Consider the following 21924-nt stretch of genomic DNA (forward strand, 5'->3'; position numbering starts at 1 on the left):
TTCGACTTGGAAGAAGGCACCAGTGACGACGAAGAGTCGTGTGTATGTGCCCCAGCCACACCACCCACACCACGCACTTGCACACAAATGTCATCCGTTGTGCTGTTTGTTTATTGCTTGCGGCGCCTATTTTCGCTTTTGCCTCGGTGTCACGGTCCTCTCTAAGCTTCCGCTCAAAAAGAGCCATTCCTTTCCGGATCACAGAGTGCCATCCGCGTTGGTTTGTCTGCCACGGCTGTCTCCTAACGGTCAGCTGAAATGCAGACCACATTTTACTGCATTCTCAAAATGTTTCCTCTGTCTCCCTTGAATTGGGTTTCAGCTCGCAGTCCACCAGCTGTCATCCATTCCCCTCACACATCCCACGGAGCAAAGCCGGGTTGAGATCAGCTCATCTTCAGTTTAAGAAGGCACACCTAGGTCCAAAGCTACCCAGTTACACGGGGATGGATGTAACAACGATCCATCCAGAAAGAAAAATCACTCTCGTTCACGAAATAGCAGTTGCTGCTGTTCCTACTGATTATGATGTCCCCAAACATCTAATAACGTGCAAAACACTGTGAATAATTAACATTGTCCTACTAAGAAGGACCCGGGGGAAAATACTCAACAAACTTAAATTTAAAGCAGTCAGATTACATTGCTAGAACATTAATGGAACGATCTGTGAGGTCTGCGACTTGACTGGAGGATTGCAGATGAATTTAAAGAAATCGATTTCTCTAGGTTTTTTGTTAACTGAGTGGTACGCGGTCACCAAAATACAGGTTCGGCAAGCAGCGAGATCATTTTCCCCATCCTAGAAGGCATTAACGCCAACCTACCCGCGGTACCTCGATCTCGTCTATCTCTCATCGATCTCACCTTCCCTGTGAAAGAGCCAAGCAGTTCGTTCTGACTCTTCGGGTGCCCTGTGGTGCTGTACGGAAAGGGGATTAGAGGATGCAGCATCTCTTGTCACCTGAGGGGTTGGAAGGCCAGGCAGCACAGCACTTCCTTATTGCCTAAAGCCCTGTGGCGTTGCCCACCCCTGACACTAAGAAGCAACGTGGCCTAGTGGAAAGCGCACAGGTCCGGGAGTCAGAAGGATCTGAGTTCTAATCCCTGCTTCTCCACTTGTCTGCTGTGTGACCTACGCCAAGTCGATTCACTTCCCTGGGCCTCAGTTTCCTCATCTGCAGAACGGGTTTTAAGACTCTGAGCTCCACGTGGGACAGGGACTGTGTCCAACCTGATTAGCTTGTATCTACCCCAGTGTTAGGTATAGTGCCTGGCACACAGTAATCGCTTAATGAATATCACAATTACTATTCATTTAATCATATCTATTGAGGGCTTACCGTGTGCAGAGCACTGCGCTAAGCGTTCGGAAAGTACAATTCGGCAACAACGTCACTAACACTTCCTACATACAGCAGGTCGGGCAGCGGTAGCTGCCTTCAGTCTGGGCGCCTGGGCTGGAGGCCCAAGGGTCCCCTAGTTGCGAGGTTGGGCTTGGCCATCGAAGAGCAGGAGCAACTGTCAGTCGGCTAGTCAATCAATCGTATTTATTGAGCACTTACTATATGCAGACCATTGTCCTAAGCACTTGGGAAAGCACGATACATCAATAAACAGTCACATTCCATGCCCACAATGAGTTTACAGTCTAAAGGGGGGGAGAGGCATTAATATACATAACAAAATTACAGACAAGTACATAAGAGTGGCGGGGCTGGAAGGGGGAATAAATGAAGGGAGCAAGTCAGGGTGACGAAGAAGAGAGTGGGAGAAGAGGAAAAGGGGGCTTAATCAGGGAAGGTCTCTAGGAGATGTGCCTTCGATAGGGCTTTGAAGGATGGGGAGAGTAACTGTCCGTTGGCTATGAGGAGGGGGGGTGTTCCAGGACAGAGGTAGGATGTGGGCGAGAGGTTGGCAGCGAGATTCACGAGATCGAGGTGCAGCTAGAAGGTTGGAATTAGAAGAGCAAAGTGCGCAGGTTGGGTTGTAGTAGGAATGCAGTGAGGTGAGGTAGGAGGGAGCAAGGCGATTGAGTGCTTTAAAGCTAATGGTGAGAAGTTTCTGTTTGACGTGGAGGTGGATGGGCAACGGCTGGAGGTCCCCGAGGAGTGAGGAAACATGGCCTGAACGTTTTGTTGATGAACTGGGCCCAGACACTCCCACTCCTCCATGGCACCTGTCCACATTTCCGGGGCTCCAGGGTACGGGCGTGTTGGTCCGAAACTACCATGCCCACGTGTTCTTCCACACTCAAGCGGGGAGCACCCGAGCTGCCAGAGGCCCGGGGACATTGTGGCACAGACAAGCTGATGCCTCACAGCTGGGAGTCGAGTCCTACACCTTCCTTGACCCCGGATCCCTAAGTTCTGGTTCCGATCTCCAGCACTGGGAGCCGAATCCTGCCCTAGGCCATTCTGGGCTACGGTTGGGTCTGGAGTTAGACACCCGGGGCTGAGGTCCTGATTTAATTGTGTTATTTGTTAAGCACTTACTATGAGCCAGACACTACTAAGCGCTGGGATGGATACGAGTAAACAGGGTTGGACACAGAGATTACTCAGCCCTGTCGCGATTATACTCTACGAAGCATTAATCCTGGACATAATTCCACATAGCAGAGGACCTGGGCAGGGCACTGTTTCTTCTGTTACTGCGTGAACTCCCTTGCAGTCCCTACCCCTTCATTCTTCTTTAATGAGTTATTAAGTCAATCCCACTAAGACTGTGAGCCCCCTGAGGGAACGGAACTATACTTATTTCCCACCTGTGAATTCTTTCCCTGTGCTTAGTAAGATCATCGTGGGCAGAGAATATGTCTGTTTATTGTTAAATTGCACTCTCCCAAGCACTTGGTACAGTATCCTGCACAACATAAGTACTCAGTAAATACGATCGATTGCTACACAGTAGGCACTTCGTAAATACTATCACTACTAATTACTCTATTATTATTACTACAACTAACTACTTTATTGCACTGAACTGGAAAATTGTAAGCACAATTTTGAGGGTGAAGAGCTGCTTAAGGCAAATGGACATTTGCCTTAAATGATCATTTTTCTACAAAAATGTTCAGGACATGTTTTCCCACTCCTCAAGAAACCCCAGAGGTGCCCATTCACCTCCGCATCAAACAAAAACTCCTCACTGTTGGCCTTAAAGCATTCAGTCACCTTGCCCCCTCCTACCTCACCTCACTCCTTTCCTACTACAATCCAGCCCACATACTTCGCTTCTCTAGTGTTAACCTTCTCACTGTGCCTCGATCCCGTCTATCTCGCCGCCAACCCCTCATCCCTGTCCTGTCTCTGGCCTGGAACGTCCTCCCTCCTCAAATCTGACAGACAATTACTCTTCCCACTTTCAAAACCTTATTGAAGGCACCTCCTCCAAGAGGTCTGCCCTCTCTAAGCCCCGCTTTCCTCTTCTCCCACTCCCTTCTGTGTCTGTTTCCTTCATTCGTCCCCGTTCCCAGTCCTACAGCACTTATGTACGCATCTGCACTTCATTTATTTATATTAATGTCCATCTCCACCCCTCTGGACTAGAAGCTCATTGTGACAGGGAACGGAATGTGTCTGTTTATGGTTGTATTGTACTCTTCCAAGGGCTCAGTACAATGCTCAGCACACAGAAAGTGCTCAAAAAATAGGATTGAATGAATGAACGAACATCAGTATTGTTTAGAGAGGCAACTTACTGCTAAGAGCTCCAGTCTCAAAGTAGTGGGTGCTAGTCAATTAAGCGATGGTATTTATTGTCTGCATACTACGTGCAGCGTTCCCAGCTCAATACTGGGCGACCTTGGAGATTTACAAGAAACCAGCCCGTTAATAATAATGTTGGTATCTGTTAAGCGCTTACTATGTGCAGAGCACTGTTCTAAGCGCTGGGGTAGATACAGGGTCATCAGGTTGTCCCACAGGAGGCTCACAGTCTTCACCTCCATTTTTACAGATGAGGTAACTGAGGCCCAGAGAAGTGAAGTGACTCGCCCACAGTCACACAGCGGACAAGTGGCAGAGCCGGGATTGGAACCTACGACCTCTGACTCCGAAGCCCGGGCTCTTTCCACTGAGCCACGCTGCTTCTCTGGACCACGATTCCCCATTGGACACTTAAGGTTCGATACTTCTAATCTTTCCTCGTGTACCGGAACGAAAGGTACATCATGGACACGAGAGTGTTCTGAGGGAAATGGAAAATTCTCCCCCAGTTCCTGGGGCTTTGAGTTCTACTGGTCTCCATCGGACCCTGCAGGGAGGAAAAGCGGTTCTAGCCATTCTAAAGGAATTGTATTCTGTCCACTAATACAGGGAGGAAGGGAAGACCTGATCCAGAGCTTATGCGCAGGGCTGCTACATAAGGTGAGCGTAGCCACTGGGTCTGCCCTTCAAGAGGCATCCCGCTATACGGCACAGGGCCGGCAACCCTGAGTTTCCTGGCAGCCCGGGTGACCCCGGTTATCAATCAATCGATCGCATTTATTGAGCACGTAGCAGGTACAGAAGCACGTGGCGTAGTGGATAGAGAACGGGCCTGAGAGTCAGAGGGTCATGGGTTCTAATCCCGGCTCCGCCACTTGTCTGCTGTGTGCCGTGGGGTGAGTCACTTCACTTCTCTGTGCCTGTTACCTCATCTGTAAAATAGGGACTGAGACTGGGAGCCCTACGTGGCACGGGGACCGTGTCCAACCTGATTTGCTTGTATCCACCCCAGCGCTTAGTAAAAATAATAATAATAATAATTATAATGGTATTTGTTAAGCGCTTACTATGTGCCAAGCACTGTTCTAAGCGCTGGGGTAGATACGAGGCATTCAGGTTGTCCCACACGGGGTTCACAGTCTTCATCCCCATTTTACAGATGAGGTAACTGAATCACCGAGAAGTTAAGTGACTTGCCCATAATCACACAGCTGATAAGTGGCGGAGCCGGGATTAGAACCCGCGACCTCTGACTCCCAAGCCCGGGTTCTTTCCACTAAGTCACGCAGCTTCTCTGTACAGTGCCGGGCACATAGTAAGCACTTAACAAATGCCATAGTTATTATTATTCATATCATTATAACTATTAAGCCCTTGGAAGAGTACAAAATAACAGGCCCATTCCCTGCCCACGACGAGTTCACAGTCTAGTTGGGTCCCCTCCTGATAACGGGCCCAACCCCCTCCTCGACGGGAGAGGGAAACTACCAAAACCACTGGTCGGGGAAAAGGAGCCAAAACAGAACCATCCCCTGCCTCATCCCTGTCTCTCTCCCCAGAGGAAAGAGACGCTCTTAGTGAAGGCCAGGACCTCCATCAAACAGTGGATCTTGAAGACGCCGTACCTGTTTTTTCTGGGGTCATGTACAGCCCCGAGGATCCAGGCCTGCCGGCTCCCGGGCCGAGAACCTCCGCAGAGCCTTCAGGCTGCCTTCGCAGTCGATCCATCAGTGGTACTTGTCGAGCACTTACTGTGTGGAGAGCACTGAACTAATCGTTTGGGAGAATACAATAAAAAAGTGTGGGTGTAGATGACTCCCTGCCCCTGAGAAGCTTGAAGACTAGAAGGGGAGATGGTCATTAAAATAAATTACAGGTGGAGGTGGGCACAAGTGCTGTGGAGCTGGGGGAATATCAAAATTCTGCAGGGGAAGAGACTCAAGTTCATAGGTGAAGCAGGGCTCAGGCAGGGAAGGCCTCTCGGAGGAGATGTGATTTTGGGACGGCTTTGAAGACGGGGAGATGGTGGCGATGGAAGACTGTGAAGGGGGAGGGAAGACGGGGGCAAGGGGTTGGTGGCAAGAAAGGTGAGATCAAGGTACGGGGAGAAGGTTGGCGTCAGGGGAGGAAAATGTGTGGGTGGGTTATAGTAGAAGATCAGCGAAGTCAGGTTGGAGGTGGAGAGCCAAATGAGCGCCCATCGGAGGACCGAAGAGAGCATATGGGGAGAGGCGTAATAGTACAATTAATAATGACAATAATGATGATAATTATCATCATCATTATTATGACCCTGTTCCACATGGGAATCACAGTCTAAGTAGGAGGGAGAATAGGTACTGAATCCCCATTTTACAAATGAGGAAACTGAAGGACAGAGAAGTTGAGTGACTTCATTCATTCGTTCAATCAAATTTATTGAGCGCTTACTGCGTGCAGAGCGCCGTACTAAGCGCCTGGGAGAGTACGACGCAACAATAAACAGACACGATTCCCTACCCACAACGAGCCTACAGTCTAGAGGGGGAGACGGACTTTAATATAAGTAAATAAATGAATTACAGATATTTAACAGTGCTGTGGGGCTGGAATGGGGGGCGGTGAATAAAGGAAACAAGTCAAGGTGACACAGAAGGGAGTGAGATAAGTGGAGAGGGGGGCTTAGGGAAGGCCTCTTGGAGGAGACGTGCCTTCGGAAAGGCTTCGGAGGGGGGAAGATATGAGGAGGGAGGGTGGTTCAGGCAAGAGGCAGGAGGTGGGCAAGAGGCTGGCGGCAAGACAGATGAGATCGAGGTACGGTGAGAAGGTTGGCATTAGAGGAACGACGTGTACGGACTGGGTTGAGTAGGAGAGGAGCAAGGTGAGGGAGAAAAAGGGCAAGGTGATCGACTGCTTACACTATTCAATTCATACAATTCACACAACTGAGAAGCAGCCAGGCCTAGTGGAAAGAGCCTGGGCCAGGGAGTCAGAAGAACCTCGGTCCTAATCCTGGTTCTGCCACCTGTCTGCTGGGTGACCTTGGACAAGTCACTTCACCTCTCTGGATGTCAGTTTCCTCATCTGTAAAATGGGGAGTAGGACTGTGAGCCCCATGGGGAGCATGGATTATGTGCAACCTGATTAGCTCGAATCTACCCTATTGCTTAGTACAGTGCCTGGCATATAATAAGCACTTATCAAATACCATAAAAATTAGTAAAAATGAATGTCATCGGCATATTAAAAAGGACACTATCACAGATTATTTTACACAATTATACACGATTATAAAATTTATAATTAAAACAATATAATTTTCCCATTCTGAACCAACTGAAAAGCAACAGAGTAACAATGTGTTTAGTTTTGGAGGGAAATGCTGGGCATTAAAATAAACAGAGTAAAAAAAACCAAACGATAAATGTCACTGCTACTTACAGGTACGCTTCAGATTGGCTATATTCGTAGAGTTTCCTTTCCAGGTCTAATCTCTTCTTTTCACTGCAGGGAAGAAAGAAAATAGAAGCCTTCAGAGCTCAACGGCTTGACCTTTTAATCACTGTTTCAGTTGAATTTTAGATTTTGAACCCCACAAGAGACAGGGACCTCGTCTAGTTCCCCCTTGTGTATTCTCTCCCAGCGCTTAGTATAGTGCTCTGCACTTTGTAAGCGCTCAATAAATACTATTGAATGAATGAATGAGAGGGCAGGAGTGCTCACTGCACACAGTAAGCGCTTAATGAATACAACTGAAGGAATCTTGTACGAGCCAAATCAATCAATGGTATTTACTGAGTGCTTACTGTGTGCAGAAGATTGTACTAAAGCCTAAGAGATAAAGGCAATGCAGAGTTTACTCTGGTCCCCAAACAGCAAGATCCGTCAACTCTAATAATAAGAAGAAAATAATAATAAGGTTGGTATTTGTTAAGCGCTTACTATGTGCAGAGCACCGTTCTGATCGGGTCGTCCCACGTGAGGCTCACAGTTAGTCTCCATTTTACAGATGAGATAACTGAGGCGCAGAGAAGTTGAGTGACTTGCCCAAAGTCACCCAGCTGACAAGTGGCAGAGCCGGGATTCAAACTCATGACCTCTGACTCCCAAGCCCGGGCTCTTTCCGCTGAGCCACGCTGCTTCTCAGCGGAAACTCTACCCGGGCAACATGGCCTCCAGAGTGAGTCGATCAGTCAATCATATTTACTGAGCGCTTACTCTGTGCCGAGCACTGTAGAAAGTGCTTGGGATGGTACAATATAACAACATGGCCTCCAGAGTCAGTCAATCGGTCAACCGATTTCATTGAGCGCTTACTCTGTGCCGAGCACGGTAGCAAATGCTTGGGAGAGTACAATACAATAACATGGCTTCCAGAGTCAATCAGTCAATCGTATTTACTGAGCGCTTACTCTGAGCCGAGCACTGGAGCAAGTGCCTGGGAGAGTACAATACAACAACACGGCCTGCAGAGTCAGTCAATCGGTCAACCGTATTCACTGAGCGCTTACTCTGTGCCCGGCACTGTAGCAAGTGCTCGGGAGAGTACAATACAACAACATGGCTTCCAGAGTCAATCAGTCAACCGTATTTATTGAGCGCTTACTCTGAGCCGAGCACTGTAGCAAGTGCCTGGGAGAGTACAATACAACAACACGGCCTGCAGAGTCAGTCAGTCAACCGTATTTATTGAGCGCTTACTCTGTGCCCAGCACTGTAGCAAGTGCTCGGGATAGAACAGCAACATGGACTCCAGAGTCAGCCAATCAGTCAACCGTATTTACTGAGCGCTTACTCTGAGCCGAGCACTGTAGCAAGCGCTCGGGAGAGTATAATACAATAAGACGGACTCCAGAGGCAGCCCTGCCCTAGGGGGATGGGGAGGAAGGGGATTTCCTCCCGCGCTGCTCAGCCCACACCAGGAATCCTGCGCTTGGGCGGTCCTCTGAAGCAGCTCTGCTGCGGGGCGGGCAGCGGGCACTCCTCTGGGACTAAACTACTCTGATCCAAAAGGGGAGCTGTGCGGCCTAGTGGAAAGAGCACGGGCCTAGGAGTCAGAGTAGCTGGGTTCGAATTCCGACTCCGCCGCTTGTCTGCTGTGAGACGTTGGGCGGGGCATCTCAATCCTCTGGGCCTCAGTTACCTCATCTGAGAAATGGAGATTAGGACTGTGAGCCCCATGTGGGACAGGGACTGTGTCCAACCTCATTAGCTTCTATCTTACCCCAGTGCCCGGTAGAGTGCTTGCATATAGTAAGCCCTTACCAAACGCCGTAAAAGTATCGCCTGATAATAATAATGCCGGTATCCGTTAAGTGCTTACTATGTGCCGAGCACTGTTCTAAGCGCCGGGGTAGACAGTGGGTAATCGGGTTGTCCCATGTGAGGCTCACGGTCTCAATCCCCATTTTACAGATGAGGGAACTGAGGCACCGAGAAGTTAAGTGACCTGTCCCAAGTCGCACAGCTGACCGGTGGCGGAACCCGGATTCGAACCCATGACCTCTGACTCCTAAGCCCGCGCTCTTTCCGCTGAGCCACGGGGATCTCACGACACCGCGCCATTTAACGTGTCCCAGAGGGACCGCTTCATGGCATCCACGCCTCACTTGGGTGACTCTGATTCCAGCCCTGAAAATCACCGTCCGAAACCACTGGACACCTCGACAGTTTTCCGGGCCTAACCAAGTTGGCGTCACCTAGTTTTAAAATTCAAAGGAATCTGAAGGAAATGAGAAAGCAGAATTGGGCCACGTCAACCTTCCGACGACACGCATCGGCCAACCTGAAGCAGCGTGGCGGCCTAGTGGGAAGAGCCCGGGCCTGGGAGTCAGAGAGACTTGGGTTCTAATCCCGGCTACATCGCTTGTCTGCCGTGTGACCTCGGGCAAGTCCCCGGGCCTCAGGGACCCCAGCTGTAAAACGGCGATTAAGACTTCGAGCCCTTCACGGGACGGAGACCGCGTCCGACCCAATTACCTCGTGTCTCCTCCAGTGCTTATGAGAGTGCCCGGCCCATAGTAAGGGCTCAACAGACACCACAATTATTATTGTTACTTCTCTGGATCGAACAAAATGCAGCGTTGGAAGAAACGGCAGTGGGTACGTGGGCGGTGTGGTCAAGCTGGGAGCACTGGGAAGCAGCGCGGCTCAGCGGAAAGAGCTCGGGCTTTGGAGTCAGAGGTCATGGGTTCGAATCTTGGCTCCACCACTTGTCAGCTGTGTGACTGTGGGCGAGTCACACAGCTCAGGGCCTCAGCCCCCTCATCTGTAAAATGGGGATGAAGACTGTGAGCCTCACGTGGGACAACCCGATGACCCCGTATCTACACCAGCGCTTAGAACAGTGCTCTGCACCTAGGAAGCGTTTAACAAATACCAACATTATTATTATTAACTCCGACCAACACAATCCCCAGATCTAGAAGATCTCACTGCTTTCTATTTCTTACTATCATACCATCTGTCTTCTGATTAAGGCACCCTTGAATTCTTTCAGGTCAGGAATATGGGCAGATGTCGGCCTTTCCAGCTGAACTTCCCTGACTCCTAGAAACTAAGGCCTGCACAATTTAGCTCCTCCTGCATTGTCTCCTTTGGGATCGACCACCTGGGGCCTCCCATCCTGCTCGACGGCGGTCAATCAATTAACCGATGGCATTTATTGAGCGCTTACTATGTGCAGAGCACTGTACCCACCAAGTCACCACCTTGCCATGGGTCCTTTGCTCATCTTTTTCTTTGGGAGTCCACCTATTCTCTCATCACGCCTTTCCCTCCTAGTCACACCCTTCTCAAGAGCGCTCCATTTGCCTCTGTCTTCCCATCAGAGAAGCAGCGTGGCTCGGCGGAAAGAGCCCGGGCTTCGGAGTCAGAGGTCATGGGTTCGACTCCCGGCTCTGCCACTTGTCAGCTGTGTGACTGTGGGCCAGTCGCTTCGCTTCTCTGGGCCTCAGTTCCCTCATCTATAAAATGGGGATTAAGTGTGAGCCTCACATGGGACAACCCGATAACCCCGTATCGCCCCCAACGCTTAGAATGGTGCTCGGCACATAGTAAGCGCTTAACAAATACCAACGTTATTATCCGCAGTTAGAGCTCCACGGTCTTTTTTTTAAAATGATACCTGTTAAGTGCTTACTATGTGCCGGTCAATGTACTAAGCACTGGCTTAGACGTAAGACGATTAGGTTGGACACAGTCCCTGTCCCTCGTGGAGCTCACAGCCTTAATCCCCATTTTGCAGGTGAGATAACTGAGGCACAGAGAAGTGACCGAGGTCACGGAGCCGACAAGTGGCGGAGTCAGAACTAGAACTCGGGTCCGTCTGACTCCCAGGCTCTCACGCTCTCCACTACATCACGCTGCTTCTCCGGGATGGAGGATGTTCTGTTTGGGAAACATATCCGGAGTGACTGATAATAGAAAAGGGGTCAATTTAAAGTTGCACGTGCAAATTTGTCACCAAATCACTATTTCACGAGTCCCTTTATTTTGAGGCACGTCAAAGGGGAACGCAAAACCACTACTGCTCGTCTCATATCGTCGAGTGGTCTCCGTCCCCTAGCGACGCCACGGACCTACCTCTCCCAGAACGCCCACCCGCTCTGCCGTCTGCCTCCCCCGTTTAGACCGTGAGCCCCGTCGCTGGGCGGGGACGGTCTCTGTCTGTTGCCGAATTGTCCATTCCAAGCGCTTAGTCCGGTGCTCTGCACCTAGTGAGCGCTCAATAAATACTCTTGCATGAATGAATCCATCTGCGATCGATCTAGTAGAGCATCCACAGGGTCAAAGTATAGAAGTGATTTACCACTGCCGTCTTCCGTGCTGTGGCTAGAACTACCGCTATAAATAACAGCGGTGTTCGTTAAGCTTTTACTAGGCGCCAAGCACCGTCCTAAGTGCCGGCACAGACACAATATAACCAGGTCCCACATGGTTATAACCGGGAGAGAGAGCGGCTATTGAATCCCCATGTTGCAGATGAGGGAGTTGAGGCACGGAGAAGTAAAGTGATTTCACTCATTCAATCGTATTTATCGAGCGCTTGCTATTCATTCATTCATTCAATAGTATCTATTGAGCGCTCACTATGTGCAGAGCACTGGACTACGCGCTTGGAATGGACAAATCGGTAACAGAGAGAGACGGCAGCGTGGCTCAGTGGAAAGAGAACGGGCTTTGGAGTCATAGGTCATGGGTTCGGCTGTGTGACTGTGGGCGAGTCCCTTAACTTCTCTGTGCCTCAGTTACCTCATCTGTAAAATGGGGATGAAGACTGTGAGCCCCACGTGGGACCACCTGATTCCCCTGTGTCTACCCCAGCGCTTAGAACGGTGCTCTGCACCTAGTAAGCGCTTAACAAATACCAACATAAGAGACAGTCCCTGCCCTTTGACGGGCTCACGGTCTAATCGGGGGAGAACAATGGCAATAAATAGAATCGAGGGGAAGAACATCTCATGAAAACAATAGCAAATAAATAGAATCAGGGTGATGTACGGCTCATTAACAAAATAAATAGGGTGATGAAGATATAGACAGTCGAGCGGACGATGTGCAGAGCACTGTACTAAGCGCTTGGAATGGATAATTCGGCAACAGGTGGAGACAATCCCTGCCCCACGACGGGCTCACAGTCGAAACGGTCCGTCCGAGAGCCGGGATGAGCATCCGGGTGCTCTAACTCTTAGGCCCACGTTCTGCCCGCTAGGCCGTGCTGCTCCTGCCGTTACTATTTCGGTGTCAAGCCCTGGGCTCCACGACTCCAAAAAGGAATAAGACCTTGAAGAAAGAAAGAGAGTATCACAGAGATCACCCTAGGTCCAGAAAGCTATCGAAGAAGATTAAAAGGAACTAAAATGATGATTTCCCGGAGAGGTTCGGAGGGATCTTCATCCCGATCTGCCAGGCTCCCTCTTAAATAATAATAATAATAATAATTACGTCGGTATTTGTTAAGCGCTCACAGAGCACCGTTCTAAGCGCTGGGGTAGATACGGGGTTATCAGGTCGTCCCACGTGAGGCTCACAGTCTTCACCCCCATTTTACAGATGAGGTGACTGAGGCCCAGAGAAGCGAAGCGACTCGCCCACAGTCCCCCAGCTGACAAGTGGCGGAGCCGGGAGTCGAACCCATGACCTCTGACTCCGAAGCCCAGCCTCTTTCCACTGAGCCACGCTGCTTCCTAAATGATGAAGTCAAGACTAGTGATCGGGAAAATCTGAGTTCTAATCCGAGCTCTGCCACGTGCCCGCTGTGTGACCTCGGGTAAGTCACTTTTAAGACGTGGGTTCTAATCCCAGCTCGGCCACATGTCAGCTGGGTGACCTTGGGCAAGTCACTTAACTGCTCTGTGCCTCAGTTACCTCACCTGTAGAATGGGGATTAAGAATGTGAGCCCCACGTGGGACGACCCGATCACCTTGAACCTTTCCCAGCGCTTACAACGGCGCTTGGCCCTCAATAAGCCCTTAGCAAATGCTGTCATTATTTTATTACTATTATTACCTTCTCCATGCTTCAGTTTCCTCAACTGCAAAAAAGGGATCCAATACTCATCCCCCTGCCTACTTACTCATCCGTTCGTTCATTCGATCGTATCTGTTGAGCGCTTGAGTGTGTGCAGAGCACTGTACGAAGCGCTTGCAAAGTACAGTTCGGCAACAGATAGAGACAATCCCCACCCAACAACGGGCTCACAGTCCAGGAGAGGGGCGACAGACAACACAACAAGTTGACGGGCATCGACAGCATCAAAATAGATAAACAGAATCACCGATATAGACACATCATTACTAAAATGAATAAAATAAATAAAAATAAATAAAATAGAGTCATAAACGAGTCCAGATATACACAACTGCTGTGGGGAGGGGAAGCAGGTAGAGCAGAGGGAGGGAGCAGGGGCAAACTTAAACCATGAGCCCCACGTGGGACAGGAACTCTGTCGACGTGATTATCTTGTATTTACCCCAGTGATCAGTACAGTATTTGGCAGATAGTAAGCGCTTAATAAATGCCACAGCCATTATTATTATCACTGCTAATAACAAACACCTGTTCTCCCTCCCTCTTAGATTATAAACTCCGTGCGGGGCAAGGATCGCGTGTCGGCTGTCCGTTCTGTAACTACCCCAGCGCTTAGCTCGGTACTTGGCACAGAATAAGCAGTTTTCATTCATTCAGTGATAATAACGTTGGTATTCGTTAAGCGCTTACTATGTGCCGAGCACCGTCCTAAGCGCTGGGGTAGATACGAGGGAATCAGGCTGTCCCACGTGGGGCTCACGGTCTTAATCCCCATTTTACAGATGAGGTCACTGAAGCACCGAGAAGTTAAGTGACTTGCCCAAAGTCACAAGCCGACAAGTGGCCGAGCCAGGATTCGAACCCATGACTTTCGACTCCCAAGCCCGGGCAATGATATTTATTGAGTGTTTACTATGTGCGGAGCACTGTACTAAGAGCTTGCACTGTACTAAGCGCTGTGCTGCTTCCCGTTTCTGGGTGCGACTACCCAGCTCCATTCCCCGGCTGCCTCGCCTGCTCCCTGGATCTGGCTGTTCCCAGCCTATTGGGAACAGAGAGAAGCTGTGTGCCTCAGTGGCAAGAGCCCGGGTTTGTGAGTCCGAGGTCATGAGTTCGAATGCCGGGCTCCGCCACTGATCAGCTGTGTGACTTCGGGCAAGTCACTTCACTTCTCGGGGCCCCAGTTCCGTCCTCTGAAAATGGGGATGAAGACCGTGAGCCCCAAGTGGGACGAACCTGATTACCTTGTACCTACCCCAGTGCTTGGGACAGTGCTCGGCACATAGTAAGCGCTTAACGAATACCAACATTATTAATCCCGGCTCTGCCGCTTGTCGGCTGTGTGACTTTGGGCAAGTCACTTTGGGCCTCGGTTACCTCATCTCTAAAATGGACATGGAGACCGTGAGCCCCACGTGGGACGACCTGATCACCCTGTATCTCCCCAGCGCTTAGAACAGTGCTCTGCACAGAGTAAGCGCTTAGCAAATACCATCATTATTGCCCCCCCCCCCCCCAGATCCAGATCCTAGGGGATTTCAGGCAGGAATCTGGGTGAAGGGGTGGAGGCGGGAGGGCACCTTACTTCGGCCCCATCTTCCAACATTTCTGGGGAACGGGTGGGCGACAGGCAAGGCCAGTTTCAGGCGGCAAGCAAGTGGGGCGGCCGCTGGTCGCGAGGGGGACGACCATCGGGGCCTACAAGGCAGCGGCTTCGGAGAACGCCCACCCCGCACGCTCCGCTCCTCCGCCGCCCACCTCCTCGCCGTCCCCCGTCCTCGCCCATCCCGCCGTCGACCCCCGGCCCACGTCCTCCCGCCGGCCCGGAACGCCCTCCCTCCTCGCCTCCGCCAAACTCACTCTCTTCCCCTCTTCCGAGCCCTACTGAGAGCTCGCCTCCTCCGGGAGGCCTGCCCAGACTGAGCCCTCCCTTTTCCTCTGCTCCTTCTCCCCCTCATTCCCATTCTCCCACCCTCTGCTCTTCCCCCTTCCCCTCCCCACAGCACTGTGCATATCTGTATACGTTATTTATTGCTCTATTTTTTGTTAATGATGTGTCTACACTCGTCTGCTCAACTGTATATATTTTCATCACCCTAGTTATCTTGTTAATGAAATGTACATCGCCTCGATTCTGTTTAGTCGCCATCGGTTTTTACGCGACGTCCTTCCCCTCGACTCTATTTATCGCCGTCGTTCTCGTCCGTCCGTCTCCCCCGATTAGACCGTGAGCCCGTCAGAGGGCAGGGACCGTCTCTATCTGTGGCCGACTTGTTCATCCCAAGCGCTTAGTACAGTGCTCTGCACGTAGTAAGCGCTCGATAAATACGATCGAATGTCTATATCTATGATTCCATTTATCTCGATGATATTTACACCAGACTACTTGCTTTGTTTCGTTCTGTTTTGCTTTGCTGTCTCCCCCGATTAGACTGTGAGCCCGTCAGTGGGCAGGGATTGTCTCTATCAGTGGCCGATTTGTCCATTCCGAGCGCTTAGTACAGTGCTCTGCACAGAGTAAGCGCTCAGTAAATACGACCGAGAGAAACAAAGAGAAGAGAATGTGGACGCCTCCAGCCTCTCTCCCCAAGAGTGAAGCAGAACCCGTGGTAACAGTGATCTGGAAGGGACAGGTAAAGGCTTTAGAACAAGGTGAGAAGCAGCACGGCGTAGTTGGGAGAGGTCGGGCCTGGAGGTCAGAAGGTCACGGGTTCTAATTCCCGCGCCACCGCTTGTCTGCTCTGTGACCTTGGGCAAGTCACTTCACTTCTCTGTACCTCAGTGACCTCGTCTGTAAAATGGGGATCGAGACTGTGAGCCTCACATGGGGCAGGGGCTGTATCCAACTCGATTTGCTTGTATCCACCCCCGTGCTCAGTACAGTGCCCGGCACACAGTAAGTGCTAAACGGATATCACCGTCATTATTATTAATGAGAAGCAGCGTGGCTCAGTTGAAAGAGCCCGGGCTTGGGAGTCAGAGGTCACGGGTTCGAATCCCGGCTCTGCCACTTGTCAGCTGGGTGACTGTGGGCGAGTCACTTCACTTCTCTGGGCCTCAGTTCCCTCATCTGGAAAATGGGGATTAAGACTGTGAGCCTCCCGTGGGACGACCCGATTACCCTGTATCTCCCCCAGCGCTTAGAACGGTGCTCGGCACGTAGTAAGCGCTTAACAGATACCAACATTGTTATTATTAAGGTGGAGCAGATCAGGGGCGACGCTGGAGAAAGCCTCTAGGTTTGGGAATTCGGGGAGACTTTCCGTAGGACAACATTAAGTTACACTGCCTGCCTGGCATTTCCCACGCGGTGTTAGGCTGCATTGGGAAGAAAAGCAGATTTTCCTCCACCTCAGGGTGGCCAAATGATTCATTCAATCATTCGGCAGTCTTTATTGAGCGCTTACCACGTGCAGAGCACTGAACTAAGCGCTTGGAATGTACAATTCGGCAACAGATGGAGACAATCGCTGCCCAGTGACGGGCTTACGGTCTGATCGGTCCAAGTGCACAGGTGACAAAGAAGAGAGAGGGAGTAGGAGAAATGAGGGCATAGTTGGCAAGGACTCATTCAATAGTATTTATTGAGCGCTTACTACGTGCAGAGCACTGTACTAAGCGCTTGGAATGGACAATTCGGCAACAGATAGAGACGGTCCCTGCCCAGTGACGGGCTTACAGTCTAATCGGGGGAGACGGACAGACAAAAACAATAGCAGTAAATAGAGTCAAGGTGATGTACACCTCATTAACGAAATAAATAGGGTAATGAAAATATATCCAGTCGAGCGGACGAGTACGGTGCCGAGGGGATGGGAAAAGAGAGGGGGAGGAGCGGAGGGAAAGGGGGGGAAAAGGGGGCTTAGCTGAGGGGAGGTGAAGAGGGGGGCAGAGAGGGAGCAGAGGGAAAAGGGGAAGCTCAGTCTGGGAAGGCCTCTCGGAGGAGGAGAGCTCTCAGTAGGGCTTTGAAGAGGAGAAGAGAGTCAGCTCTGGCAACGGAGAGGGAAGAGTCCTGAAATAGGTAGGAGACCGTGAGCCCGTCAAAGGGCAGGGACCGTCTCTATCTGTTACCGATTTGTCCGTCCCAAGCGCTTAGTCCGGTGCTCTGCACGTAGTAAGCGCTCAATAAATACGACTGAATGAAGTACAGCTGCGTTTCAGAGCTGCCAAGGAGTGTGGGAAAGACCTGCATGGACGCTGTATTTATGTCACACACCCGAAGACCGTACCTGAAAAGAGCGTCTATTTACCCGACGTGTTATGGGTGGCCATGGATAAACCATGGGCGGGGGAGAGCAAGACAGTCCTTACCTGCCTCTTTAGATCGTAACCTCCTTGTGGGCGGGGAACGTGACTCTTTACTGTTATATCGTACTCTCCCAAGTGCTCAGCACAGTGCTCCGCACACAGTAAAGGCTCAATAAATACGACTGATTCTTCTCGCGGTACACGGCTGGCCTACTTAACCTAGCCTGGCCTTGGGGTGTCTTGGTCAGGAAGGGAAGGGGTGGACTGGACCGTGGTCATCCTGGCTGTGGTTTCTGGACATCTGGAAAGTGACTACCAGGTTCCTTAGTAGAATTTATTCATTCAATAGTATTTATTGAGCGCTTACTCTGTGCAGAAACATAACAAAAACTCCTCACTCTAGGCTTCCAGGCTGTCCATCACCTCGCCCCTTCCTACCTCTCCTGCCTTCTCTCTTTCCACCGCCCACCCCGCACGCTCCGCTCCTCCGCCGCCCGCCTGCCTCCTCGCCGTCCCCCGGTCTCGCCCGTCCCGCCGTCGACCCCCGGGCCGCGTCCTCCCGCGGTCCCGGGACGCCCTCCCTCCTCCCCTCCGCCAAACTGATTCTCTTCCCCTCTTCGAAACCCTACTTAAAACTCACCTCCTCCGAGAGGCCTTCCCGGACTGAGCTCCCCTTCACCTCTCCACAGCTTAACCCTCTTTTCCCCCCATTTCCCTCCGCTCCTCCCCCTCTCCCCTTCCATCCCCTCGGCACCGTACTCGTCCGCTCGACTGTATATATTTTCGTCACCCTATTTATCTTGTTAATGAAATGGACATCGCCTCGATTCTATTTAGTCGCCATCGGTTTTTACGCGACGTCCTTCCCCTCGACTCTATTTATCGCCGTCGTTCTCGTCCGTCCGTCTCCCCCGATTAGACCGTGAGCCCGTCAGAGGGCAGGGACCGTCTCTATCTGTGGCCGACTTGTTCATCCCAAGCGCTTAGTACAGTGCTCTGCACGTAGTAAGCGCTCAATAAATACTATTGAATGAATGAATGAATGCAGAGCAGTGTACCAAACGCTTGGGATGGACAATTCGGCAACAGACAGAGGCAATCCCTGCCCAGTGACCGGCTCGCAGTCTAATCGGGGGAGACGGACAAAAACAAGACAACGTAATCACGAGAAACAGAATCAAGGGGATGCGCATCCAACCTAAATGCACACCTGGGCCCGGGACCCAGGGGACCCGGGTTCCAATCCCGGCTCCGCCACTTGTCTGCTACGCGAGCTTGGGCCAGCGCAGTGCTTCTCTGTGCCTCAGTTACCTCATCTGTAATTCCTGCTCTCCTCTCCTACTTAGACCGTGCCCTCCAGGTGGGACAAGGACTGTGTCCGACCAGGTCATCCTGTACCTACTCCGGCGTTTCGTACAGTGCTCGGCACAGAGGAAGCACTTAAAACATACAATTATTATCATTAATGATAACACGGACGGGTGCCTGAGGGCTGAGTAAATTGTAGATGTGCAGGGTCATGGAGCCTGAGGCCGGCAGGACAGACGAGGCTACGAGGGCAATAATAATAATAATAATGTCGGTATCTGTTAAGCGCTCACTATGTGCCGAGCACCGTTCTAAGCGCCGGGGTAGACACAGGGGAATCAGGATGTCCCACGTGGGGCTCACGGTCTTCATCCCCATTTTACAGATGAGGGAACTGAGGCCCAGAGAAGCGAAGTGACTCGCCCACAGTCACACAGCTGACGAGTGGCAGAGCTGGGATTCGAACTCATGACCTCTGACTCCAAAGCCCGTGCTCTTTCCACTGAGCCACGCTGCTTCTCTAAAGCTACCTACCACTAATTTTAGGATGACAAGACCATCTTCACTGCGACATCTGACCCTGGACCTACAGTGAAAAAGTTTACCGGACGATTTTAATAATCGTGATAATTGTTAAACACTTCCTAAGCGTACCAATCGATCTGTGTGCAGAGCACTGTCCTAGGCACTCGGGAGAGAGCAATATAATAATAATAATGTTGGTATTTGTTAAGCGCTCACTATGTGCCGAGCACCGTTCTAAGCGCCGGGGGAGACGCGGGGGAATGAGGTCGACCCACGTGGGGCTCACGGTCTTCATCCCCATTTTACAGATGAGGGAACTGAGGCACCGAGAAGCGAAGCGACTCGCCCAAAGTCACCCAGCTGACAAGTGGCCGAGCCGGGATTCAAACCCGTGACCTCTGCCTCCGAAGCCCGGGCTCTTTCCACTGAGCCACGCCGTCTCCCCGAGTGGATAAATACATTCGCTGCCCACGATGCTCTTACGGTCTAGAGGGGGAGACAGGCGTTAACATAAATAAAAATACACCTATGTACATAAGCGCTCTGGGGGGGGGGGGGGGGGGTTGAGGGAGAAGGTGAATAAATCCAAGGCCAGGACCAACCACTGCACTGAGTGCTGGAGTAAATACGACGTAATCACGGTCCTGGCCCCACCCGGGGCTCCCGGACTGTGGAGGAGGGAGGACGGGTACCGAATCCCCATTTTACAGATGAGGAAATTGAGGTACAGAGAGGTTCAGTGACTTGCCCGAGGTCACACAGCAGTCAGGTGACAAAGTCTGGATTAGAATATAAATCTCTTCTCAGGCCCCTTATTCTTTCCACTAGGCCGGGCTGTTTCCCCGTGGTTAACTATTTATAAATCTTTTCTCAGGTCTCTTATTCTTTCCTCTAGGCCAGGCCGTCTCCCTGCGGTTAACAATTTAACGATGCTAATCTAAACGATATAGCATCTTGAATTCATATAGAGCTCTTACTGTAGTGCTTTCCCCTTCCGTCCTCCCCGCGTCTGTGAGGCGGGGAGAAGTGGACATCCTATCCCTGTTTTGTAGATGAGGGAAACTGAGGCGCAGAGAAGCTCATTCATTCGATAGCATGTATTGAGCGCTTACTATGCGCGGAGCACCGTAGTGAGCGCTCGGAACGGACGGATCGGTACAACCAGTGACAGTGCTGGGATTTCAACCTAGACTTTCGACTCTCTTTCCACTCTACAGTTATCACCACAGTCACTTCATTTCGGTCTGTATTTCATTTTTCGAGCGCTTACTTTGCGCAGAGCACTGTACTGAGCGCTGGGAATATATAATTTGGCAACAGATAGAGAAGATCCCCGCCCAATGACAGACTTGCAGTCTAATCTGGGGAGCGCTTAATTTGTTAAGCGCTTACTATGTGCCAAGCGCCGTACTAAGCGCCGGGGAGGAGACGGGTCTTCATCCCCATTTTACAGATGAGGGAACTGAGGCCCAGAGAAGCGAAGTGACCTGCCCACTTTGGGCAGTCTCATTTTGCAGATTGTAGTCAATCCCTAAATGAGGTGACCGTGGCCTCCCAGCGACCATGTGGCAAGGCAGGAATTAGCACCCGTCACCTCCCAAGATTTTAGTCCTCGAACCACACTGGCCCCAAAGCCGACGGGACTTTTTTTTTCTTAAATCACTGGCTGGGACTACCTGAACATCACAATGACAGCGTGGCTCGGCGGAAAGAGCCCGGGCTTGGAGGTCCGAGGTCACGGGTTCGAATCCCGGATCCGCCGCTTGCCAGCTGGGTGACTCTGGGCGAGTCACTTCGCTTCTCTGGGCCTCAGTTCCCCCCTCTGTAAAATGGGGATGAAGACTGCGAGCCCCACGTGGGACGACCCGATTCCCTTGTGACCTCCCCCAGCGCTTAGAACGGCGCTCGGCACATAGTGAGCGCTTAACAGATACCACCATTATCATCAGCGGTAAAAGATGGTAACATCAGGGAAAGCAGCCACGGCCAAACCAGATTTATTCATTCTGGAAGAAAAACCCATTTCCCTTTTGGATCTACATGTTTCCAACCAGCTCTGCAGTAGTAATAATAAGCGGTGAGGTCGGCGCAGTGCTTTGCGTACAGTAAGCGCTCAATAAACACGACGATGAACGAATGAATAAGAATAATAGTAATAATCACGGTACCTGTCAAGCACCTACCTCTAGACCGCGAGCCCGTCTTTCAGACCGTGAGCCCGTCGTTGGGCGGGGCTCGTCTCTCTCTGTTGCCCAACTGTACTTTCCAAGCGCTTGGTCCAGTGCTCTGCCCACGGTAAGCGCTCAATAAATAGCACTGAATAAGCAGCGTGGCCCAGTGGAAAGAGCACGGGCTTTGGAGGCAGAGGTCACGGGTTCAAATCCCGGCTCGGCCACTCGTCAGCTGTGTGACTTTGGGCGGGTCGCTTCGCTTCTCGGTGCCTCGGTGACCTCATCTGTCAAATGGGGATGAAGACCGTGAGCCCCACGTGGGACGACCCGATTCCCCCGCGTCTCCCCCGGCGCTTAGAACGGCGCTCGGCACGTAGTGAGCGCTTAACAGATACCAACGTTATTATTATTATTATTATTATGAATGAATACGTGCCAGGCACCGCAATAA

The 21924-nt window shown here is 51.2% G+C and overlaps 1 protein-coding gene across 4 annotated transcripts in view; it reads right to left on the bottom strand.

The window, feature by feature from the left end:
• KIZ (kizuna centrosomal protein) overlaps positions 1-21924 on the bottom strand; it is a 144377-nt gene that overhangs the window by 121355 nt on the left and 1098 nt on the right. For 3 of the 4 annotated variants that reach the window (XM_029067316.2, XM_029067328.2, XM_029067309.2), the window contains exon 1: positions 78-202. In XM_029067316.2, coding sequence (XP_028923149.1) covers positions 78-187 — 110 coding nt within the window. In that variant the 5' untranslated portion in view covers positions 188-202. Of the gene's footprint in view, positions 1-77; positions 203-7130; positions 7194-21924 lie in introns of those variants that run through there. The other variant, XM_029067322.1, reaches the window with a different exon arrangement.

The sequence above is a fragment of the Ornithorhynchus anatinus genome, chromosome 1 (genome assembly GCF_004115215.2).
Source record: "Ornithorhynchus anatinus isolate Pmale09 chromosome 1, mOrnAna1.pri.v4, whole genome shotgun sequence".
Lineage (NCBI taxonomy): Eukaryota > Metazoa > Chordata > Mammalia > Monotremata > Ornithorhynchidae > Ornithorhynchus > Ornithorhynchus anatinus.